The sequence below is a fragment of the Ambystoma mexicanum genome, chromosome 2p (genome assembly GCF_040938575.1).
Source record: "Ambystoma mexicanum isolate Mex_15411 chromosome 2p, UKY_AmexF1_1, whole genome shotgun sequence".
In the NCBI taxonomy this organism is placed as follows: domain Eukaryota; kingdom Metazoa; phylum Chordata; class Amphibia; order Caudata; family Ambystomatidae; genus Ambystoma; species Ambystoma mexicanum.
The window spans coordinates 288,069,038-288,095,736 of NC_090923.1; the positions used below are offsets into that span (position 1 = coordinate 288,069,038).

Genomic DNA, 26,699 nt, shown 5'->3' on the forward strand with positions numbered 1-26,699 from the left:
GCTTGAAGATCTCCTTTTCCACCCTTTTCCATAGGTGGAGCGGTATCCACCTGTGTCGGAGAGCAGTCAGCTGTTGTGAAGGATTCTAACCGGGCGTCACACACCGGACCAGGAACTTCGCTCTCAGCCTTAGATGTAGCACACGATTAGAATGCTTATTCTTTAATTTCTGCAAATTCGAATTGAGCCGATATCCGACCCATCTCACACCCCCTTTTAAAGATACCATGGGTCATAATAGACCATGAACCAGGCCGGTGGGTGGTAACACAATATTTATTTTCATTTCAAAGAAAAGCACACCATTTTTATATTGGGCAGCACTCAATCACCAATGGGGTGATAATTACAATGAAAACCACTGAAATACACCTGGGTAACCTTCTACAAGAACATATCCAAAGCACAAATGAATAGGAGCACGTTTTCAATTAGGATAAATGGCACCAGAGTTACGATTTCCCCCTGCAATGATCCCTCAACCTACAATTAATCTAATGCTGAGTGGATAGAAAGAAGCAGCAGGTAGTCACGGATATGTGGCAGCAAATCCGACCTTCCCTCACAAAATAAGAGGCAAAAAGGATTTAAAACCCTTTGAAATGGCACTCGAATTTTAACAAATAATTATATGTTTAATTAAATAATGATGTACATATGTTTTATCACGGTCTCAGGGATGTCATATCACTAGCAACTATAAGAAAATTGGTTTGGAAGGAAAGGAAAAGTTTTACTTGCACGAGATTTAATGGCTGGTGAAGAGGAACGCCATCCGTGAATATGAAAGTTACGCAGCAGTTGTAACCCTTCATGCAGTGTACCCCTTTTCTTTACGGAAAATTCATTAATTTAATCAAAATATTGCTAAGGAGTTACAAGATGGGGTGAATGAAAGAATGGCGCTAAAACTAGAAAAACAAGGTCAGGGTGCACAGAGAATTAGAACAGTTTAGACAAGTTATCAGGGTATGGATAGGATTACTTAGAAAATAAGGCACAGACAAAGGGGTCAAGATGGGGTATGCTATGTGTTGTTATGGGATGGGGAAATACAATCAGCTCTGGAGTTAGTAATTTGGGACAGCCAACTGAATTCTGTACTCCAAAGGTTCTGCTCACCAAGATAGCTGAGCAAAGATCTGGTCAAGGCACAGCTACGCCTAAGCTGGATACAGCGGGTAAGCAGGCGGCACTGGAGAATCCCAAAGCGGGCTCAGCCACCTTTCCCCTTTCTCCCTGAAGTTAGTGGGATTTTGTTATGGGTTTTTAGTGCTGAAGGGAGGTTCTGCCTGGGTAGGAAGGCCTGGGTCTACTATCCCTTTTCTGGCAGTGGGGTCTGGAATCTTGCAGAGGCATGGTGACATTATAGGATTACATGGTGGGCAGGCTTAAACTAGGCACGCCTCTAACAACTGGATTGGACAGGGGTGATTGTTATTGCCTTCCTGTCAGCTGGTTGGTATTTTAGAGACATGACATCAGCTTTATAATGTGGGTTTACTATGTCCAGAACCTCCCACAGTTAATTTTGCCAAAACTCAGTTTTGACATAAATGGCAAATTTTTACAATTGTGGCATCTTAACTAATTACAGCCAGATAACATATTTTACGCAGAGCATGGCAGTCAAATTCTCACGTTTGTAGGACTTTGTTTCGCCTGTTTAATAATTTTTCACGATTTTTAATGAGAAATATTCGACCTAAAATTCTACAACTTTAGACATGTGTATAGATTATCATAAGGCATCTTTCCATTAATTTTTAACGTTCCATCATATGTCCTTTCCACATGATTCACATTCTTCTGGCATTTGTGTCCCATACATGCTATGGACAGCCTCACTATATTGTTTGAAAGCCACGGAAATCACACTTAAACTGTACAACTCTTACATTTCTGAACTGTCCGGTTATAGAATGAACAGTCTTAAAAGTTTATTAATCAAATAGTATCTTGAGCCAAATGTGGCTGGCCTTTTTTCTTCAACTCGGCCCATTTGTTTTTCTCAGCTACCACCAACTGTCAATTCAGTCCAGGGTGGCCAAGGGGGTTTCCCAGTTTGATTGAATGTTTATTGCCACTACCCCACTTCACAGGTAGGTGTCCCAGAATCTATTGTCTCAGCCTGGAGCACAGACAAGTCTGATGAGCCTGTGATATGCGGCCGTCTTGCCCATTCAAAGTTTTCCAAAGGTAGCAATTAACATGCATGTGTCCTAGAATCTATTGTGGCTCCTTCTTTTGGGGGTAAGGCCACTCCTGTTGTCAGCCAAATGTCCCTTGAGCCATGGCAGAAAAACCTGTTTGGGCAGATTTCCCCAGTGTAGCCAATGCCATTATTTCTTTATTTTATTTTGTTTTGCATCAGAAGCGAGCCTGTTGAATAAAACATCCCATATGTGTTTCCCAGCAAAAACCCCTTTGCATTGCTAGGCCAGGACAGGGCCTTATCCAACATACTCTTTTAAAACAGGTATTTTTCTTATTTGCAAAAGTACATTTAAACACATAATGAAGCCTGCTGGCATGTTCCTTTCAAAAGGTGCCATCTGAATTTCCCACATTTTTCTGAAGCCCCAGGCAGTTTCGATTTTGCAGCAATCTGTTTAAAACACAGATCCACTAAAATTGACATAGGCCCAGAGAGCCAGGGTCTCTTTTGCAGCATTGTTTTTTGACATTTTGTAACTCAAAAGTCCAGCGTTTTCCTGTGCGACTGAAAGTAAGCTTTTGATTTCTCAGATTTGGACTGACATGGCCTGTCATTCAGGGATAAGGCTCTCTTCTGCTGGAGCACAATCTGGATATGGGTGGGCATGGCAGGGACTCGCTGATAATCGAGTGTGATTATGAACAGATGAAAATAGTGTCAGGACAGCATCCTTTTTCATGTAAAATATTCCCTTTTCAATGGGAAGCAAGCAGCAGAGCAGCGCTGCTTTTCAATTTGATGCACACAAGAACACACACTGACACCTTTCTCGTTGTGCTCCATGTTCCAACTCGCCCAATAGGTGTTTGGCAAGATGGGTCAGCAATTCTTTTGTAGCTGCAAAACGCAGTTTTGATGCAATGGTGCTCCAAGGAGATAGCGCAACCATTTTGCTGTTGACTGCTGAAGTGCAGCTTGATCCTGGATGGAAATTCTGTTGAGTAGGTCAATGTACCGCACACTGGACTGACCTGTCCATGTGCAGCCAGACTTCCTGATCCTTGATGCAGCCCACACCTTCAAATAGGCCCTTGAACTTGGTTAACGGGCCATCTATATCATTGCGATACACCTGGAAGGTGAAATGTACCAGCACCAGGTCGTTCCTGCTGTCGAGCTACTTAGTAGTGTGTCCTTGGCCACTGGGGTGACATAATATGTCACGTTTGTGCGACCTCCTCATTGGGCACAGTGGTCGTGAAAGTGCCCTCCAGGGTCAGGGGCGAAGCACCTCCATAAGCGAAGATGCGAATCTTGGAGATCCGCAGTCTCTGGGCTGGGCAGAGTTTCCAGAACTGTGTTGCCGTCATGACGTTTACTGACGCCCTGTGTCCACATGAATGGAAATGTCTGTGTCTATGATGGAGACGGAGCATCGTGGCTTTCTCTGGGGTCCTGGGCCACCTAGGCAAATGGCTGACACAAAGAATACATCCTCAATGTCACCTGCGCCTTCCAGCCTTTACAGGGTCAAGCGACTTGACCTTTAGCCTTCGTCCATTGCCACAACCTGCCGATATCTTGGACTTGGCATCAGGGCGGGCGGGCGGGCATGATGATTGCGCATGTCGGGGAGCTCTGCACATACTGTGGTATAATGTTGAGTTTGCCACCCGTAGCTCCTCCCGCCAAGCAGGCTTGATCATGAGGCAACGTGCCCCGTAGGCATCACAGGGCTATTGGCGCTCGGTTGATAGCTTTGTCGGACCAGACCTCGCTTGCAGAACCTTCCTCTGGCTCTTGACGATCCCCTCTTCGAGACAGCCTGCACCAACTCTGGCCTACCACCCTTGCATGCCTCCTTCATTTGCGTCGCACTGGAAGCTGAAAGTTCCTGCGTCCGGCCCAACTCCAGTATCCTCTGCAGAGGAATCTCTGGTTCCTTCAGGGTCTGCCGTCGTATTGATATTGATATTTTATTTGTATTGCACTTGTACACAAGTCTTTCAGAGTGTGACAGGGCAAGGGAGGGGAACAAGGGAGAACAAAAACAACGATCTTACTAGGCCCAGTAACATTGAGAACGCGTAAGATCGTAGCGCCGCTGATGAGCAATGCTGGATTATTTGTGCCCTTATTTCATCCGTTTCATCTTTTAGACGGCACAACATGGCCAACCGTCGCAGGTGTGCGTGATATGCATCTAATGACTTAGTAGGCTCTTGGTGGGCCTGACGCAGGTGAAATCTTTCATCATCACTGTTCACCAGCGGTCTAAAGTATTCCCGGAGGGCCTCTTTTGCGGCATCATCTGAGTTATCATGGGATCTCAGCATTTTGAATATATGATGCACCTCGCTGCCAGTGTAAAACAGCAACATGGGTTTCATGACTTTCTCATCCGTCTCTTTGGCGGTGTCAAAAAACATCTCGAGTCTTTCAACGCACATATCCCATCAGGTTCCTGTGTTGTTGGTGCTCCCGAGATGTCAAATTCAGGCACTGGGCTACCTGAGACCCCTCTGGTGGCACCCTGTGGTATCCTAGGCCCTCTTCCCCTGTACACTATGGATGCAGACAGTGGAGTTCTTGCAGACCAGACACATCCAAATCGTATTCGTGTATGTGTCACCCATTCTTGCGGCATGTCCCCAACCCTGTGGGACCGCCCTGGATGGTAACATGGCAAGCAAACTTTGCTGCAAGGTCCCCTGGTTTGGCCACACAAGCAGCCTGGGCGCTAGTCTGAAGATGCTGAATGGACTTATCAAGTCTCTCACCTTGGATTGAACAGGCCACCCTCATGACCTGTGGCTGTGCTGGTATCCTGTTTGTCTGGCAGCACAAGCACCCCTTCCTGGGGCTGCTTGCCATTGTTGAGGAATACAAAGGGCTTCTCTTGAAGAGGGAAGAAATGGTGCTCAAATAACTTCCTTATTCATTATTTTTTGTTCTCTGAGCGCGCACACCAGCACCGGGTGGGAACTTGCTGGAGGACCGATAGTTGTCAGAAGAGCTCTGACCTGACACTGTCCTCTTTCCTATCCCCCTGTAGTGCGCACCGGGGACTCTGGGGCGATTTGCCCGCTCTCAGCGGAACTTCGTCGGGAATGTCAGAGACAAATCCAACTGGTAAATGCACACCGCGAGGCAGGCACTGACAGTGGCGTGCTCTGGCACGCCAGGCCCTGGCACCTTCACTGACAGTTGGTAAAAGGTCCTCAGGGTGCAGAGCCTTAAAATAATGACAGGAGCCATGGCGGCTGATTCTGGGAGCGTCTGTCCTCGGGTGAGGGCAATCTCACTATTTATTCCTTTGATGACACGGCTGTCACCTGACATGACAGCACTCGCGCACCATAGGACAGTTGGAGTGTCTTTGAGGTGTCAATGGGCAGTCAGACGAGCAGTACCAATAAAACAGACTAGGGACTGCAGCCCCTGATTTTGTGTCATGGCATAGTGTCCCCTGACAAGTCAACTTTACACCGAAAAGACAGAGGGAGGGTCTCATACCTGAGTATACCCTTTATGTTCACATATTAGAAGACTCAGGCTGGCCTATTCTGTAGGGGGTATTTTTATCAGGGTTTTTGTTCTGGGTTCGCCCTCTTGTGAAGTACTTGGGATTTCTTTAAAACTGCTTCATAGATAAAAAAAAACATGTTTTCTTTTATTTCTCTATCCACAGGGTATTAAAAAAGGAGGAGATACATGTATATGTATTTCTGTTGAATACTATGCTTGTTTGTCTTGAGACATAGTATCGTGTGATCTCGGGGTCTTTTGATTCAACTCTCCCATGTCTTCTCTATACTGGTCTTTTTCGTTATCTTTCCAGAATCCATTGTGATATTTGGATGGTTCTCATCTTCTTTTGGAGAATCGTAGACCAAAAAAGGCCCACCAAGTTTCAAGCAGATTTTTTACTCGTCTTGGTACAGTAAAAAATATATTTTACTACAAAACTCCCTGTTGTGGAATACAGACTCTGCACACAGCGTCTGCTACAATAGGTTTAATGATCTGGCAGAAGAACTACGTAAGTAGCAGTTACTTCACTGCTCAAATGTTCATAACTGTATTTAGGTGAGCGCTCTTAAATGTTCATAATGTCCTTATGAAATGTCTCCTACAGGAGGAGTACCAGGAGGCTGCTGCCGCTCCGGATGAAGATATGCTGTTTCATGCTTTTATTTCTTCTCCCCGCCCGCATGCGATTTCAAGTCTCGCAAGACCGCTTCCATCGCAGACCCTCACGAGACACCGTCTGCACATACCACCTTTCTGAAACAGTGGCCCAGAACCAACACAGCTCTCTATCTGGTATTTGCCAATAAAAGAGACCAACACAAAGTGGATTGAGGTATACAGAATGCAGGGCATCTCAGCTTTATTAGCAATGTAAAGCTGGGGGAAAAAACAAGATCAACAGCCAAGCTCTCACTCGAGATTTTCTCCAACATTTGTTTTTTAAAATTTTTTTTTTAATATTGTATGTGGCTTACAAAAAGCCTTTACAAAATGTAAAACATATACATAAAATATTTCATAAACAACAAATCTAATCTAAAAACCTTCTATGCAGATGTGCAATCATTACTTTAACATATGTTTAAATGAAAAATAAAATTTTGATCATCACATTTCATACAGTATGGCTTTCATAATTTATACATATTTCATATGTTACCATGTAATACTGCTTACAATTCCTTATCCCTCTTTCAACTAAACAAGCCTAATTCAAGGTTGACCATTGTTAATTGTCTAACCAATGCAAAGATTAAAGGCTTAAATCTACCATTCATCCTATTCCAGAGAAATTCAGTTGCATTCTCAAAATGAACATTTACAAACTTCATCAGTATTTGGTTCTTTCATCTTTAAAATGTCCACATTCAAGAATTAGATGCTTTAGAGTTTCGACTGGTTCATTACATAATGGAAAATGACACTTTGTCTCAACGTTTTCACACAGTTAATTTCCACAGTATTTTGTCCTTTCCCTTGTTGGAAATTGATTCAGTTTGAACCGTATATAATGACTCCGCGCCATATGACATGAAACATTGCAATATACATACCCTCAGTCTCCCTTTTTTTAGTACATTTTGCATATTCTCTATAGCCCGAATAGCCAGAGATTGCCTCCACCGTGCATATCCAATCCCGCTCAAATAATGTTTTCTTTACGTATGCAGGTCTAAGGCATAGGTCTTCAGGTTGGACTCCAAGTTCTTTCAATGGAAGTTGCATTTTCATATGGTACTTCATTACTGATTTGGTACAATCAGTTAAAATTATATTTTTATAATCCTGATATAAGGAGTTCTTGGGCAGGTCTAACCTTTTTGCATAATTTGAGAATGAGCGCCATTTACTTCTACGTGAGAGAGACACCGATCGAAATTCATGTTGCACAATGCAGTTCGGAATTTCAAAGGAAATGCGCAATGCTGTTTTCATTAATCTTCCCTGCAGGATATCAAGTTGTGTACTCAAATCATGGACACACATATCAAGAGTATATAGAATCACAGGCTCTACTTTCAAATTCAGAAACTCGAGCAGGGGGTAGAGAGAGAATTTACAATACTTGCCAAATATTACCTTCATTTGGCTGAGAAGAGGTCAAGCTTTGAGTTTGTCTTTCATACCATAGACTAATTGAGGCTGCATTTGTGACAAAGTATCCTAGCTATATCGTCTCCACTGAGGATGTTAAATAGACATTGTTCAATTTCCATCTATATTGATTTCATTTCTTGCCTATATTGAATACCATCATTGTTGTATTTGCGTTCGGTTGTAAGTTATGTGCATGGGCACCATTTTCAAATAACTGCATTTTAGTTTGCAGCCCTGCTGAAGTGAGATCAAATAGGATTATATCCTCAGCAAATGCCAAAGAGTGAAGCCTCAAAGTTCCCAAGCGTGCTGGAAATACCCTTGCATCATAACACATTTATTCCAAATCCGATAAGTAAAGGTTGACCAAGGTGGCAGCCAAGTTACAGCCTTGTTTCAATCCCAATTCTGTAAATGTAGCTTTTGTCATTGCCCCCTCTGCTATCAATCTAATCCTATAGGCAGTGTTCGTGTGGAGCATTTCAACAGGAAACAGCAGTTTACATAGTCATTCTGATGTCCTCATGATCACTGAGTTAGGAAAATCTATCGCTCCTGGTCATTGGTTCCCTCTGCAAAGCTACATATATCATTCTATATGTCCCACAATAATAATTGGATAACTCTTTATCTAAGATCCCCACCCATAAAACATCTCATAGAATGTAGGACCTCATCATGCTTGAATAGTATTGGTAAACTCCAAATGACTTCTGCAGTGAAAAGGACACATGCTTATTGGTTAACATGCAGGGACACTGTCCTTGAACTGCTGGGGTATAAAGAATTATGGATGCGGATGGGGGGAGAAGGCCAAGCGTGTTGCTTTTAGTTCCTAATTAAATAAAACAACCCATGTTGTCTCCGTCATAATGTCTCTGAGTTTCAAAGAGGATTGTCCTTACTCAATTGTCAAGTTCCATCTTCCCCTGTCTTGCTTCAATAGACGCCACATCCTGCCTCGACACATTATGAATAACTAGTGTTATGAGTCGTGCGTTCCAGCCGTCACTGAGACTGGAGCTGGGTAGCGCCGCTTGAGCACTTAATGAAGTGGAACGATCAGCGTGGGTAATCCGACGCTCTGATACATTGTTGCCACAGTTGGACAGCAGTGACAGTAATGCGAGCAACAGCTGTAGCCCGGAATGGAGGAGAAACTGACAAGGCTACAATACAGAGGACCCTGAAGGGCGCGGATACGGCTGGCCTTACAGTGTGAAGCGACACATGAGATTGAGACAGCGGACCTGAGGTGACGGCGCAGAGAAGAGAGAGTGTTCAACGAAGGGGCTCTCACAGAGGACATCAACCCAGTAACAGAAGCACTACGGGTGCTCCCAGAGAGTGGTAGCCAACGCTAGCTGGGCAGCCCCATCGGCAGCCCTAAGAAAGCAATCAGATACAACAATAGGCAAGGCCTGCCTTCAGGGCTCCCTGACAGTTCTGGACCCCAGCAAATGGAGCCGGCTGGACATTAGTGAGAAGCTGACCTAACGGAGGGGCTACCCGAATCTGAAAAGGACCCAATAAATACCCAGACCTGACACCCGCATGATGGGGTAGGGTGCAAGATACGTTAGCACACTGGGACCATAAGGGAACACCAGGCTGGGGAATAACACTGCAGGAAAGCTACAGTGGAAGGGGGGCACACATTAAGCCCTAACAGTTAAGAAGTATGTGAGTACAACTGCAATAGCTTGTACACACAATAGTGGTGGTGAAGGGGAGTGAAACGCCACAAAGGGCAGCAGTAGAAGTGGCGCCGGAGTGAGGCATGGCTTAATCACAGCATCAGAGCGCCCACAATATGGAGAAGTACATCGTAACCCTCCCGGTCTGAGTCTATAGTTCATGAGACCGGCGGGGCTCCACTGTGCACTTGACAGAAATTGGACCCCAGCCATCTAGAACTGGAACAAACTAAGGTAACGGGATGGCCTCTAAACTTCCCAAGACCAAAGGGAAGCAATCTACACTGGAGGAATTTACGAGGACCCCGTAGCCAATGGACGGGGCCAGGAATAAAGACAGGAACCCACAAATAGACACAACCTCAATGCGCAATGATCAGCAGATCCTGGACGCGATTGCGGACCTGAAGGCGACATGGTAAACCAAACTGGAGGCAACCACAGCCGAACTCGAGGCAGCGCTGGAGCTTAAAGTGGGTGCAGTGCAGGAGGAGGTCAACCTACTCGGACAAGACGTACGAACAATAGCGGAGCGCACAGACGAGCTGGAGAAAGAAGTGACCACAAATACGGCAGCTTGCGCATCCCATGCCTCGGAAATTCATGTACTGAAACAGCAAGTAAGCAACCTAGAGAACGGAGCAGAGGAAGCCAAAGGAGAAACAATATACGCACAGTGGGTCTTCCGGAGGGCGAGGAAGGCCCTAACCCAACGGACTACGTTGAGACCATGTTGCTTCAGGAAATAGGAGGAGGGGCGCTCACCCAAGGGTTCGCGGTGGAGAGCGCACACAGAGCCCTCACAAGGAGACCCACCCTCTGGGCCCCCCCGAGGCCAATAATTGCCAAGATACTGAATTACCGAGACAGAGAGAAGATCCCGGAACACTTTCGGGAAGGAGGCACAATACAAAGAGCATCAGCGTCCATCACGGCATATCCAGACTACACACTTCTGGTGCAGGGACGGCGATTGAACTATGGGACCGTGAAGAAGAGACTGCATGAAGCAGGTTATATATATGTTGATGTGCCCGGCGAAACTGAAAGTGTTTCATAAAAACAATGCCCTGTTCTTTGAGACCCCGGAAGATGCAACGGAGTGGTTGGATGCCCAAAATTGCCCCTCGGGAGCAGACGGCCAGAAAGAGGACGGAACGGATAAGTGAGGCGTGATCCCGAAGCTGAGGTGCTGTATAAACTGTGACATTGGTCTTGAATATAAGATAGGGCAGGGTAGACTTGGAAGTAATGGGCTACGGGCTGAGCATGGAATATTGAATGTGCATAACATAATGCAGCATAATAACAGGAGACACAAACTTACTCTTATACCCCTATAGGATAGCTGGGTTGCCGGTAGTGTGGTGACCCCCCTGCTGTGTCCCTAGTATCTGCACCTCCGAATAGGTACTAAATACAGGAAGGCCTGAGATCCAGGGATAGAGCTGGGCAATGTTTGGGAACGGGAAGGGTAGAGGGTGGGAAGGGAGTTGGAGGGTGTGCTGTGGTTTTAATAAATGAATGAGCTTACATCCATGCGCCGAAGTGCATGATACAGAGGAGAAAAAGGGAGAAGAACGGAACTGGATACAGATAATGATGGGGACCTCAAGATAGTTACCTCGAATGCCAGGGGACTAAATAGTTATCTCAAAAGAAACACAATTATGATGTACCTGAGGAGGCAGAAAATAGATATTGCTTTATTACAAGAAACCCATCTTATAAAAGACAAACAAGAGGTGATTGGGAAGAAATGGAAAGGGACCAAAGTGGGAGCAGCATACTCTGCATATGCTAGAGGGGTAATCACCTGGGTGGCACCACACGTCCCTTTTCAGCTGCTACAATCTGTGGTGGAGCCAGATGGGAGGATGGTGATGGTACGAGGACTAATAGAAAACAGAGATGTGTGCATTAACACATACGCCCCGAATCAAGATACCGTGGCCTACTTCAAGACCCTATACAACAAAATAACCCCATACTTGGGAAGGGGGGGGCTCGCGGTTATAGGGGGAGGTGATTTTACTGTACGCTAAATCCCAGGATGGACAGGTCAGATGGGAAATTGGACAAACCCACCTCGGCAGCCAGGACCTTGTTGTTGAAAGACTTTAAGCTAGAAGACATGTGGAAGTTACACCACCCAGATGATAGACATTACTCGCACTACTCAGCCCCACATAATTTGTATACACGGTTAGATTACATGTTTGCCTCCCCGGAAATGATAGGAGAGATAGTACAGACGGAATATAGAGCGAGAATCCTTTCAGACCCCTCACCATTGGTCTTAACATGGCAAAATCAAGCCCCCAGAGCTAGAAGTGGCGGCTGACAACTGAAGTATTAAAAGACACAGGCCCTCATTACGACCCTGGCGGAAAGTGACTGACCGGAGCGCCACAGCGTAAATAGCGTTTCCGCCATTGCACGAAGGAGCAAAGTGCGGCCCATTCCGACCCATCGGGCACGAGCACCACGCCACGGCGGAAGTGCAAAGTCTGCGATGGCGGAAATGACCCCAAAACGGCCCACACCGCCGCCGTACGGCGCCCTAGGTGCAATACCGCCACCCCTCTTAGCGGTCACCGCAGTGTGCGCCTACCGGAAAGTACGGTGACCGGAAATATACGGAAACGGAAGTAAAAACATGGGCCCGGAACGGGAAACATCCCGCCGTACACCTATAAAACCACTAAAACCACACAACCACTAAAATCACTACCCTGAAACACACCCCAACCCGTCACCCACCCTAGCGAAACCAAGAAAAATGGGAAAAGTAGCGAAGAAAGCGTGCGACCGCAAGCGGCAGGTCCACTTCTCCCGTGAGGAACTCACCGTGCTAACAGAGACCCTCCAGGAGAATGCTGCCGTCGTCTTCTCCACGCAAATGACCAGAACGGCACTTGCAAACAAGAAGACCATATGGGCTCTGGTGGCACAGTGGGTAAGTGCGGTGGGGACCACACCCCGCACCCCACAGCAATGCCGCAAGCGATGGGACGACCTGCGGATACGCGTCCGCAGCATACTCTCTGCCAACCGCAACATTGCCACAGCCACCGGGGGAGGTCCTGAATCACCCATCAAGTTGACCCCCTGGGAAGAAATCTGTGCCTCCACCATCGGAATGGAGAGCATAGAGGGAGTCGGAGGGATGGAGAAAGGAGTGCAGACATCCGAAGATTCAGGTAGGTGGGCCAGATAAAACAATGCCAAATCCACACAGTCCATCCATGTGAAGTACCATGCGTCCACATAGTGCAACAGAAACACATGTCCAGGAGAACGTCCACACACATCGGCCTGATAGCGCACGTTAAAACCCACAATAAATACATAAATAATTAAAAACCCCTAATACACGCACTACACGTGCAGCAGGCACACCCTAACTGCAGGCTGCCAAACAACTGCACCCTCACTCCACACACAAATTAAAGCACCTCCAAGGCCCCGACCCAAATCACCCTCAGGTACCACCCCAAGGCATGTGATACAATGCCATTCCAATTCCCACAGACCCATCAATAACCCTCGCCCTCCTTTACTCCACCACAGGGTCCGATCCAAACGACGAGCTACAGGATACCCCTACCAGCACACCTGCAAAGAGGGCCAAGACCAACGGCCAGAGACCCTCCACCTCAGCTGCACGCATCAAGACACGGCAGCAGCACAAATCAGGTGGCAGCACAGAGGAGGGAACATCAACAGGCACCCCAGCAGCCAGCATGCCCACAACACCACCACCACCACAGGTCCCCCCAATGGATGCCACAGAAGGCACTGCCTCTGGTGGCAGCAGCACCATAGGTGACACCCCATTGATGGCAGCATGCTCGGACACAGAAAACGGGGATGTCGAAGTCAGATCCATCCATGACCTGTCCCAATCCCCCCTGTCTGTCCCATCCCGTACAACATGAGGATACCACGCAGGGGCAGCCACAAGACGACGACTGGCCATCCCCCACAAGCCCTGTGGCAAGGCAACATGAGGACAACAGCCCCTCTGTGACACCCCCGCAAATGGCCATGGCCCAGCAGAGGCAACAGTCCCTCGACAAGTTAATCGTACAACAGCAGCAACTGGCCACACTCCTCAAGGACCATGCCGATGAATGTGGGGGCACTAAGGCAGACATAGAAACATCAACTGAGACACTTAGGGCAGAAATGGAGAGAGGTACAGAGACGCTAAGGGCACAAATGGAGAGTAGCACCGAGAGCCTGAGAGTCCAAATGGAGAGTAGCACCGAGAGCCTGAGAGTCCAAATGGAGAGAAGCACCGAGAGCCTGAGGGGGGAACTGCATGCGACGTCCAAAGACGTATGTGCCGAACTTGCCGCAGTGCGCCGTGTGCTCACTGAGCTCTCGCAAACCCTTAGGGACATGCATGGACGTGAGCAGGCAGACACATCATCCGTTGCAAGTTCCGTCCAGGGCAGCCCCCAACGTAGATCTGGAAGGAACCTGCGCTCCACAGGCAGGGGTGCCCCTGATACCCGCAGAGGGGGCCTGCAATAGCGACAGCCCACTGACAATGAGCATCTTTGGACACTGGTGTTCGGGGGGGAGGTAGGAGGGTGGAGGGGGTGTGTTGGGCTCACTTGGGTGGCGGGTCGATAGGGTGTTCAACATGACATCACATATGCCATAAAAAGTGCACGATCAACCAATGAGATGTGTGGACATTGATCTTTGTGTACTAGGCCATCATAGGCGTACAGTCCATATTGTGCATGTCCCAGACACACACAGTGCCACGAGTCCCGTGTCCATGTATCAGCCACCAGGCGTGAGTGCTAGAAGCATACATCAATGAGATGCTGACGAATGTCACGGCCCTCCGGTGCCTCGCAGACTCCATGAGGTGCTGCCACATCCCCACCCTCATCATGACCATCATCAGGTGCTTGCAGTTCTGCGTCAGGGGGCATGGGCACATTTCTACGTACGCACATGTTGTGGAGCATGACACATGCCATGACCATCTTTGCAACCTTCTCATGGCGGTACAGGAGTGCCCCGCCAGACCTGCTGAGGCAGCGGAAACGAGTCTTCAGTAGGCCGAATGCCTGTTCAATGACTACACGGGTACGTGAGTGGGCATGGTTGTAGTCCTCCTCATGCTGGTCCCGTGGGTTCCGGACTGGTGTGAGGAGCCATCTCTTCAGTGGATATCCAGCATCACCTGTATGTGGACGAGAAACGTATGATGTGGAATGCCATTGCTACGTACGCACACCCCCCCCCCCCCCCCTTCCTGCCAGGTCATTGCCAAATCACATACCCCACATAATCATGCATATAATGAGACTCACCGAGTAGCCAGGATCTGTTCCCTGCGTGTCGCTCCATGTAGCGTGGTATTGTAGAGTTCCTCAAGACCATAGAATCATGGGTTGATCCAGGGAATCGGGCACAACAATGTGTAATGATCCTGTTGGAGTCACACACCATTTGTACATTCAGGGAATGAAATTGTTTTCGGTTGCGGTACTGGGCCTCCATGGCATGTGGGACGACCAATTCCACATGGGTGCAGTCGATGGCACCAATGCAACCCGGTATGCCGGCAAGTGCATGGAATCCCACTTTTGTGTTGGTAATTTCCTGTTCCGAGCGTGGTAGAGAGATGTAGTCGTCTGCGTGCTGCAGGAGGGCATCGAGCACTTGAAATAGTGTCCGTGAGAACAGTGGCTGAGAAATGCCATGCAACTGTCCGACTGTGTGCTGGTAGGTGCCTGTGGCCAGGAAGTGGAGTACAGACACCACCTTCAGTAGGGGTGGGATGGCGGTTGGGCTATCTATCATGCTGACAAGGTCAGCCTGTGTCATGTCCACAATGGCGGCTATGGTGTCCCGGTCTAGACGGTAGAGGGTGTGGATCTGCTCATCAGTGAGGTTGAACGGATGTGCTCGGAGGCGTGGGATTGCGGGCTGCCTGCGTGGTGGTAGTGGCTGTGCTGGTGGGCCTTGCTGGCCCTGCCTTGGCCTCCTCCTCCTCCTGCGTCTCCTCCGTGCGGCTGGTTGTAGTTGGTGTTCGTCTTCTTCTTGGAGTTGGAGTACTTGCAGTGCTATCAGGTCCCCCAGGGCCAACATCGCGAGTCCTGCCGGTAGCATTTCGGTGTGGTTGTGGGAGGAGACTGGCTGTGCAATTTATGTGTTTTCAGGCTGTATGGCCTCCACCTGTGGTGATTCATTCCACCTGTGCAAACTGCTCTCCCCTTTGGCCGAGCACGTCCCGCGCACAACGCTGCAATTCGGGGAATGGCATCTTGCTATTGCAATCATGTATTTGTACCCGATGGCCGTGTAAGATTGGTTGATATGTTCATTCTGCTGTGGTCCCATTGTTTCACATACTATCTGTGCAGTCGCGAACAGACTTGTGAAGGGTCAGTGGAACGTAGTACTCGAGTAACGGTGGGCCCTCATGCATCACTGTACCGAGTTGCACCGACGGGCGGGGCGTCCCATTTGTGGGTGAAGGCAGTTGCCATTTTCACACACAGCCGCGCTCGATGGAATAATTAGTGATTTCAAACGGCCACAGATGCCTTTTCGACGTGATGTTGCAAATGAGGAATTCGAAGGGCGGCGCTTTCGGTTTCCAGCTAGCGGCGAGGAGATGCCCACAGGTCTGACTGCAAATATAACGTTCTATTGTTCAATGTCCTTGAGACAGGGCCCATGGCGAGGAAGCAATGATTGATATGAATAGTTTGGGATGCGCAATAGCTACGTGGGCGATGAGGCCGGCCGTTCCCAGATGCATGTTACTTCACAACACTGGATTTACGGGCTGGGGCACTGTGGATTTTGCAGGCTGCATAACGCACAGACTCAATGGATGTTTCTAATGTTATGTGAGTAATTATTCAGGCGTTTTGATCCCGGGATGAGGGAATGATGAATGGATGCATGGGCAGGTGATTTGATACAGAGTTTGCCATGTACAGGGCTTCTTGGGATCTATCCGCCTCCCCTACGCTATGTGATGCAGGGCTGCCATAGTGGGACCATCGTCTATCTGGCCTTGTTGGGCCCTCCCTGTCTCGACGCGCCCTCAGACACTTGTGTCCATGCACGTTAACATTCCCATCTGATGGATTCTGTTTTGACAGACGCATGCACAGGTACACTCGTTTGTGATGGTGTTTGCACCTCGATATAGATGGTTATGAGTCGCAAGTGGTTTTGGGGTGGTGATGATCCTTTGGAGTGGGCTAGCATGCATATGGCTGTGGATTTGGTGTGATCATTGGAGTGAGTTGTTGGAATGTAGTTCTGATGGCCATTCTGTTCTTTTTCTTTTCTTTTGGTTGACAGGTATCTCCTCCCCTTTTGCCACTGCCATCTGTATGCCACTCCTGCAGATGGGTTTTACTCCCGACACCTGCTGCTTCGTGTTAATCAGTGGAGCAGCATTACGATCTTATGGGACGATCGCCAATGGCCCACATGCCCTTACGCAGTACTGGTGGCTCGGAGCAACATTTCGGCCTTTCAGCTGGACTAGTGCCTCCCCATTGGGACGGCCCTGCGGTTCTGTGCGCTTCCATGTTGCCTTTTCGTACGTGAATGTGGCTCTGTGTACCATGGGGGAACAGGGCGACACACAAGTAGTGGCTGGTCATTTCTTGCGGATGCAGCCCACAATGGTGATTAGTGTTTTGGAGTTCATGGCCTGATGGCTGTATGGGCTTGGTGACTTTGATGTGCATTAAATTTCTATTCTGATTTGGCCCGTGTAGCGTTTTTCTTTGCAAGTGATGTGGCATATGCCTATTTGGGGGGCGATGTATTGTGAGGAGATCTGCATTGGGTTCCAGCTTCGGAGTTTAGTTGCGTGGTACTGTACTGGGCGCGTTTGACTACTAAGCCCGTGAGGTCAGGGATGGGGGCTGCCAATATGACAGTTTGAATGTTGTCATGCTCAGGGGCGGGGGATTGGGTTTTGTGTAGCAGATGCCGGTCAGCCAGGTGGACTGGTGGAATGATGTGATTCTCGGAATATTGCTGGTCACAGGTGCCTGTGTTTGCGTGCGTTTCTTGGTGGGGGACTGTGGTCATGTCCATTGGGATGGCTTCTGTATTCGTGCCATCTGTGCCCTGCAGCTCCCATTGGCCCCTCTTGTGTTTCTTTTGTTCGTTGGCATGCATGGGTGACTTGTACATTTCAATGGTTGCATTGTGACTTCATTGCACCTACGGGGAGTTGTACTTTGTGGGCAGGGAGCGGTGTACAGGCACTCAGTGGGGCCGTTTACGGTTGATTCGCGATGCCGTACTTCTCACCATGGCGGAATGGTACATTACGCCATGCCTGATGGCCTTAGGTACATGTCCGCTAGGGTCGGAATTGGCGTACCCTTGCGCCATGGTGGTGTTTGCGGTTTCGCATGGCGCGCGCGCGTGCTTGGTGCAGTTAGCGTTGGCGTTCACTACGGTGTCGCTAATGGCTTCGTACTTTGCGGTGACGGGTCATAGTCGCACCGAGCGCTATTCGATGGCGGTATTGCATTTCCGCCATCGTTTTCCGATTTCCGCAAGGGTCGTAATGAGGGCCACAGTGTTTAGAGAAGACCTGAGAATGGAGATTGTTGAATATTTTTAAAACCATACTGGAAGCATAAAATCTGTAGGCACCCTATGGGAGGTATTGAAAGTGGTGGTAAGGGGAGCAGCGATGGCTACATCCAAAGGACTGCAGGGGGTGAATATTGCAAGAACTACAGGAGGCAGAGGAGGATCTTGAGGCAGCTACGCGCAGTGGAGTTGACTCCTTAGACACGGCGGATAACCTAAACCATTTACAGCAATCATGCGAAAGACACTGGGAGAGGCTATGCAATCCAAATTATAAGAAATACATAGAGCGGCAGCATGCTGGCGGAGACAAACCGGGCGGCTGTTAGCATGGTTGTACAAAAGTGAAACACTGAGACTGACGATTAGACCAATACAAGTGGAAGGAGGACAGGTTCTTGAGACCCAGGAGGGAGTGAATGAAGGGTTCTTTGAGTTTTATAGGTTATTGTATGGCGATACAGACGAAGGGGAAGACATCGAGAGAGTGGAAATACTGAAGGACATTGGCCTACCAAAATTGAGTGCTGAAGAGAGAGAAAACTTGGACTCCCCTGTCACACTAGAGGAACTAGAAGCAGTGATCAAGGAACTGCCCACTTGCAAGGCCCTGGGCTCGGATGGACTTCAATATATATGACAGAAGTGCTTCCCCCCACTACTGGCTATGTTAAATGAAGCTCTCGAAGTAGGAACGCTGCCAGAATCCCTAAGGGAGGCGGCAATCATCCTGAATCTTAAACCTGACAAGCCAAACATGGAGCCCGGATCGTACAGACTGCTATCCATGCTGAACCAGGACAGTAAAATACTCACGGCTGTGTTGGCCGGGAGACTGAGACAGGTTATAAGCAAACTTATACATCCTAATCAAACTGGATACGTCCCACATAGAAATATATCTGACAATCTTAGAAGGCTTCACCGGGTCATAGAACAGACAGAAGGGGAAGCACAGGAGGTTGCAATAGTCTCATTGGACACAGTGAAGGCCTTCGATTCTGTGAAATGGTTATGGTTAATGGCAGCTTTACAGGAATATGGTATAGGGCCTGAGTATCTAAAATGGGTTAAACTATTATATAGCTCACCACTAGCCAGAGTAAAGACTGGATCAGTTATTTCGGAGAGGTGGCAACTTGGCAGAGGTACCAGACGGGTGTGCCCTTGGTCCCTGATGTTCTATATCCTCGCATTAGAGCCCTTAGCGATATACCTCCAGACAACAGTATGAAGGGGTGGGGATTCACACGAAAGGAGAGCCACATCTAAAACAATATGCAGATGATATGTTGTTATATTTAAGCTACCCGGAGGAAAACTTGCAATACATCCTAGAAGTAATGGAGCGATTTGCGTTGCTCTCGGGTATTGCAGTCAACCATAAAAAATTGTGCATATTCCCCCTGGGAAGATTTAAAGGGATCCTGCGGGAGCAATTACCCATTCTACAAATACCCTGGGAGACCACATCCTTTCGATACCTGGGGATAGATATGTACCACACAGTGGAGGACGAACACAAACACAACACAGAAAAGGCTATAACAAATATCGAGAACAGTATGAGATTTTGGTCTTAGCTCCCTCTGGCCATGGTGGGGAGGGGGGCATTGTTGAAAATGGTTGGATTACCAAAGCTGATACACTTTTTTGGAAACCTACCATATATGATACCAAAACTATTTTTTGCTAAACTCCAGAGCATATGCAGAGGCTTTATCTGGCATAACACTAGGAATAGGATAGCCCTGTGGAAACTACAAAACACATATGACAAAGGAGGCATAAAACTTCCCAATTTTGAAATATATTGATGGGTCAGTCAGCTACAATATGTGGCCATATGGCTATCGGAAGACCCAACAGCGGAGTCCAGTCTGCTGAGGTCAGAGTGTTCCCCATTCTTCTTGAAAGAATAGATATGGTTGCCCAAATTGTAGATAAAGAAGGGTCCGAGAATGCTGAAATTGGGATGGCAAATGTGGCGGAAAGCTTGCCAGGCCATGAAGAACCCGACCCCGTGCTCCCTGCAGATGTCACTATTGGCACTAACCAAAGGGGACGTGCAACTGAGGAAAACAATACGCATGCACTGGGAATCGGTGGGCATTGCAACAATGGGAGACATAGCAAGATGGGAAAATATTGGAGTTTGACGCATTGGTAAAGGAAACAGGCCTACACCAAGGGCAATACATCAAATATACTAGACTGGTGCGATGAGTCAAAGAAACATGGTCTGAAATAGTGCTGGAAGACCTGCCAGATACAACCATTGAAACAATCTATGACATCACAGAGGGAGGGCACGAGGTCTCCCGAATTTATGAACTATTGATGAGCAGGGTGGGGAAAGAGGTAACACAGTTAAGATGGGAGTGGGAAGAGGAAGTGGGGGAATGTACGAATGATGGGCTGTGGGAGAGTGCTCAACAGTATCATAAGGAGGTGTCTAGAAATGCAAGGTTGCAACAAATCCAGCTATATGTAACTCGTAGAGCATACATGACCCCTCAGAGAATAGCCCGATTTAAAAACACAGAATTACAATCATGTCCCAAATGTGGAGAAGTGAATGCGGAAATTAGCCATATGTTCTGGGCATGCCCGGAAATTAGTAAATTCTGCAAAGAAGTGGCCCACCGCCTGACAGAAAAGGGGATAACGCTAGATGTGGAATCGGTGTGGGCATGTATTTCAGGGGGGTCCCCAGACCACGCAAGCTAAAGCATGTGAGCAAACTTAAAGACCTGGCTTACATATTGACCAAGCGCAGTACATATTGGCCAATCCTGCCATGGGCTGGAAAGCATGTAACAGGCCAAAGGTAGAGGTGTGGTGGAATGACCTCAAGAGATGGGCTGAAACCGAAACTGTGTTATGGACTGAAGCAGCCAGTAGAGGGGGGAGGAAGAGGCAGATACATTGACGGCCTGGAGGCATTTAGTGTCACATTGTTTGGATCCACCCAGTCATGCTTAAGCGGGGATGATACCTCCCAGAGTACGGAAGAGGGAACACCCCGAGAGGATGAAACGGCGGAAGGCGAAATGGAGTAGGTTCAAGTTAAGGGGGGAGGGTAAAGGGTAGGCAGCAATTATAGTTTAACAAGATATGTAACAATCAATAATGTATAACATGCACCGCTAGGTTTTTTTTTTTTATGTTGTTTCGTTGTTATAAAAATTGTTTTTTAAAAAAAAGATTGAGTCATGCTGATTTGACCAGGTTTAATATTTTCATTGCAGCATCTATTTGTGATTTAGCCGCATCCGTGCGTGTGCGTTATGCCTAGACAATGAATCTGTCAGCTACCAAGATATTTTGGAGGCAACTCCTTATCCCATGGACTTGGAATCTATATGCTGTGTTATTATAACTACTTCACCTCAATAGATGAACAACCTCTGCCGGAGATATTGATATCTTGTTTCTTTATGAAAACCCTTCTTTAGAGTTCCCTTGGCCTTGAACATTCCTTGGAGGCGGCTACTACAGATTTTCCTGAAAGCGTGCTTGCTGTGTGGCACTATCAAAGTTGTAAATGGCACTGTTTGTCATGTTTTATCCTTGCAGCGCACCTTCACTTTACTATCTGTGTAGACTGTCCTGTAGTCCATCCTACATCATTCCTGTTGAACTAGTCCCGCCCTTCATACCTATCCTTTCTGGATTGTCCGATTCTGCCCCCAGAACTCAACCGTGTGCTCATGTCCAAACCTTACAAAATCCCGATGGTGATGTTATGTGCAGCACAATTCACTCATAAATTAACCCAATCCCTTCCATTCACACAATCAACTTCAGCACCCATGTAAGTAACCTTGCTCATCAGCCCATAACACTGCTTGTTACTTTGGTATTTGGCGACATGGATTCTTCTTATCTTAATTTTGGCCCGTGCCCATACATTTTGTGTTTCAAATCACTTTATTCCCCCTGGCTTGTAAATATGTTTGATAAAAATATGTAAAAAGAGATGTACAGTGTGCCATATACTACTGGCCTCATTGCATGTTCAGTTCCCCCTCCACTCGTAGCCTTTTTCTTTAATTCGGTCTTAGCCATACTTCACACATCAAATTGTTCTATGGCAGGACATCATGTTTGTGATTATCTCGACGCCTGCTACAATAAATGATCCCTGTAAATCATGTTGGTGCAACATGGAAGAAGGACTGCAATATGTAAACTACCTAAACATGCCCTTCAGCCGTTGTCATACTTCTCTGTGCTCAAGTCCAACCTTATGTGAACGATACAAATAAGCATAATATAGTGTATTGTAATACAAATGCGACCACTGGTTTGCTTCTGCTGTTTTATCTATTAAAAAAGGTTATCCTCAGAAGTTTTGAGTGGATCAATCCGTTAAAATGAAAGAGATACAGTATGGTGCTTTCCTTGTAAACTTATGGTCCTTTTCTCACTCTTTGTAATAGGTGTGGAATGAAGCTGCAGACGCCTCTCAACTGTGGAGGTGAGTGCCCCGTATATTTTAAGCATTTGAGAAAGGTCTGCTAAATATTCCATCAATAATTGGTCTCCATTCGATTCCATGGTACTGCGCTTTGCACTGTATAAACCTAATTTCTTACAGTAGATTGTCTTGGATTGTGGGGGGGATGGGCGGCATTAAAAATCGTGACATTTGTATTCTTTCAGAAAATAGCTCCTAACGTTTTGTTCAGGAATCACTCCGTACATATATAATAGCTGAACAATTGTAGTGTTTTATTTATTTGTTATTTGTTATATGCAAGTCAGACTTTTTATAACATCATGACAATCAACAACTGAAAAAAGTACAAAAGACAAAATATCCAAAAAAGGAACTTAAATAAACAAAATTAAAAGGACAGATAGAAATGCAGTCACTAGTAATCTTCTGCATAACTACAGCAGCATCAGTATTCTGGGAAAGGCTTATCAGCCTGAGACTACGACCAGTTGGGTTAATTCAGCTTTCCAAGTGTACATATATGTTCAACCAAAGTCACGTAACATGGAAAATCATTGGGATATCCTCCCTGTGCATGAAAGTGTCCCAAAGCTCAATGAAGTCCACATGAGCACCTTTGCCGAACACTGTCATGATGCCTACCTCCAAGGGGCCAGACAGGGCCCGGCACCCTCAGAGGCAGGCAACATGTATACTAGGGAAGTCCCAGCCACCCCAGATAGGGGCTCTTTGGACTCAGTCCTGGCACCATCGGCGCCAGGCTCATACAAGATATGGAAGGAATAGTGTTTGGTGCAAACTTACCTGGCAGACCATGCTGCAATTTCCTTACCTGGCAGATCATTCTACAACTTCCAGATGAAAAGGGAACTACTTAACCACACGGGAGTGGCTGGTGGCAGGATACATGCCTTCAGTGGAAGGATACATACCTGGGACTACTTGAAAGGCTATTTAAGCCACGCCCAAACAGCAAACCATGCTTCGCGTTGTTCTGCTCATAGCAGCTGGACGCTCACCGTGCCTGCTCCTGCTCCAGTCCTCGACCACGCCTGCCAGCATCCTGGAAACACCTAAGGATAGAAAAGGGAAGAAGAAACAGGTGAAAACAAACCTTACCTGTTAAAGCTGCATTCCGGATTCAGCGCGCCAACGTTCCTGCAAAAAGACATCATTTTAAAAACTCACCGCGTCGCATACATCTCGGCGCACTTCTCTTATCTGCACGTGGCGCCTTCGGCTCTGCGACGCCCATCCGGATCTCCTGCAGCATTCCAGCACCTACGGGGAGACGAAGAGAAGAAAGCAAGGTGAGAAGGGGAAAATAACCAAGAAGCACTTACCCGCCAAGCTAATTCTTCTTACCTTCGGGTCGATGCCATTCCTTGGGCATTTCAGCACCCCGGCCCCTATGGGGAAAAAGCAAACATCACATTAGTGAATGCAAGAACCGTAGCAAACGAACTATTTTAAACTCACCAGCTTACAGGTCGGACTCCGCTTCTGATTCGTACCGGCTCCATATCTTCGGCATTCTCGAACTCCGGCCCCTAAGGAAAAAGAGACAGGAAAAGACAGTAGTAGGCCTACACCACAACTCACCTGAAATCAGGTTTTCGACGGAAACCAACCTCAGCCCGGAGTCTTCCATTACCTGCAAAAGAGAAGAGGAACAGTTTAGACTCAAGCTTGCCATAAACATTTACGGTACTTACCGGAACAGACAAGCGAACTCGAACTTACTATCCAGTGACATAACTGGATCCCAACGCGCCCCTGCATCAGAAGCAGGATGGAGAGCTCGTCTTTTCAATCCCTAAGGTGAGTCTCCACAGGGAATTGCAGAAGGGTTGCAAGGAGGGTGAGAAGGGGAACGGGAGATCAACACAAAACCCGCAGAGTATTAACCCTTCCTTTTCGCTCACAGAAGGGTATTCATCCGAGCCAGACAAGCCGGATTTGGGAACTCAGCCCACTCCATCTTCCGGGTGCTGAACATATCCTTCGAAGAGGCCACTGCCGTCCAGACCACGCCCGCGCCTCCGTGGGAACCAGGTGAGCGTTACAACACTCTAAGGGCGCCAAGTCTATTACTTGAAAGGCATTGTAGGAAGTCAATAGATGGTTTGACGACGTGCTCACTGTAACATCTGCAGCATTGATCTTTCCTTGGAATGCCCTGTCTAGAACCCAGCATCTCCCAAGCGTTCACTAGATTAAACTTAATGCGCATATATTCATGTCGGATCAGTGAGTTCGGAAATTCCCGCAAAAAAACTATTTGTTTTCCTAAATATTAGTTAGGTCAAACATCCATCTTTTACTCCAAATAGTCTCTTCAAAAAACAGTAACTTAAACAAGGAGCACGCTTCACCATGGATTCATCTCCAGTCGTACCTTATTTGTTTGCCCCTGAAGAGAAAGTCCAATGAGCTGACATGGCATTCTTGCCTCAGGTACTCAATGGGTAGGTTTTGTGGGAAGTTGAACAGTGATCTTAAACAGTGGGCCCCTATTTTGTCCAGCTCTTTTACCCTATGTGTTGCCCATATTTCCCCTCTGTAGGTCAATTTGGCAAGGATGTTTGCCTTCAATACCCTAATAACGGACTGCGTGGAGAATCCAGCATGCTGTTCAGCGAAATGTTTTATGCCACTAATCTGCTGGTTAACTAATGTTTCCAGTGAGTCCAGGTGGGCGCACCATGTTAGATGATCAATCAGGAATTTGTATTCCCTGACCTGCTCCACACCAGAGCCCTTCAACCTCCACGATAAGTTCGGACCCTGCCTTTTCCTGTATTTCCTGAACAGAATCACTTTGGACTTGGCGATGTTAAGCCTAAAATTATGATTTACAGCGAAGTGGCCAGGTTATCAAGGAGGCACTGCAAGCAATGTGGAGTTTTATCTAGCAGTACAATATCAACCTCTAGCTTAACCAGGCTATTTTAGTCCTGCCAACTCCCAGTTTAGGTGGCAGATATCAGAACCTTGAAGATGGTCGGCCAAGCCCGCCAGATATAGATTAAATAGGAGTGGGGCAAGGATACATCTCTATTTTAGCCCCACACACTTGGAAATGGAATCTGTAACTTGGCCAGTCTGGTCATGCTTGTTACAGTAGTATTAGGAGACCGTTGGGCATGCTCCCTTTGTGTAACATTTTCCACAGTAGTTCCCTATTCATCATGTCAAAGGCCGCACTGAAGTCAATGAAGGCCATATAAATGTTTTGACCCCAAATACTCCAGGCGCCCTAGATCACCGAGACCAGTACCATTATATTATCCAAGGTTGAATTAGTCTTCCAGAAACACAGTCTGATTTAAAGGGTAAAAAGGAGGTCTGCCTGGCCCATTCGGTAAGATCCCACAGTAGCAGTATGGTGAACAAATTCAAAGACATATCGAGCATTGCCAGGATGCAGTAATTCTTAGGATTATTAGTCTCGTCCCGTTTATGAACAGGCACTAGAATATTATTTTAATAAAATGTAAGTATCGTGTTGGTAAGGCAAATGTATTTGAAAGCCGGCAAGAAGATCCTACTCCATAATGTCGGATTAAGTTTTAAAATGGAGTTGGATAAACCATCTGGGGTCTGGGCACAAGAACCATTACTGCCCTGAATGAGTCTGACAAGGTCCAGTTCGGTGAAGTTCCCTGGCCAAGTGCAGAGGGGACCCCTGCTAGGGTTCAGTATTTAATGCAATTCCCAAATAATTATTGATGAATTGGGTCCAAGCCTGCACAGAAGCCCCCCTATTGGCCTCTTCTTACCATTAGCAAGTTCCCTGAATGTTCTTGAATTGTTGGAATTACATATGGCAAAAAATTCCTGCCATCGTTCGAGGCACTGGGCACTTTGCGCAGCCATTCTTTATACTCCCTTTTTATTTCGATCACATGTAATGTGACTAGCAGGGTTCGAGGCGGAGCGCCTGAGTGCTTTAGAAATGCATCTAGTACTTCGCTTTTTACCCGAATCCTCCAGTTAAACATATGTTGGTGTTTAGTGAGACCTTGGTCGGTCAGTTTATAAAACCTACTGATGGTTTTTGTTTTAGGGGGAAAGCAGTGCTGTCCAATCTCAAATATGAAACAGCAAAGCCCATCCAAAAGAGACCCCACGGTTT

General features: G+C 47.2%; 1 protein-coding gene across 1 annotated transcript in view; it reads left to right on the forward strand.

Moving 5' to 3' along the window:
• Positions 1-26,699, forward strand: part of FBXW12 (F-box and WD repeat domain containing 12) — a 549,693-nt gene that overhangs the window by 3,967 nt on the left and 519,027 nt on the right. Inside the window, exon 2 of the mRNA XM_069643567.1 lies at positions 22,542-22,579. Coding sequence (XP_069499668.1) covers positions 22,542-22,579 — 38 coding nt within the window. The remainder of the gene's footprint in view (positions 1-22,541; positions 22,580-26,699) is intronic.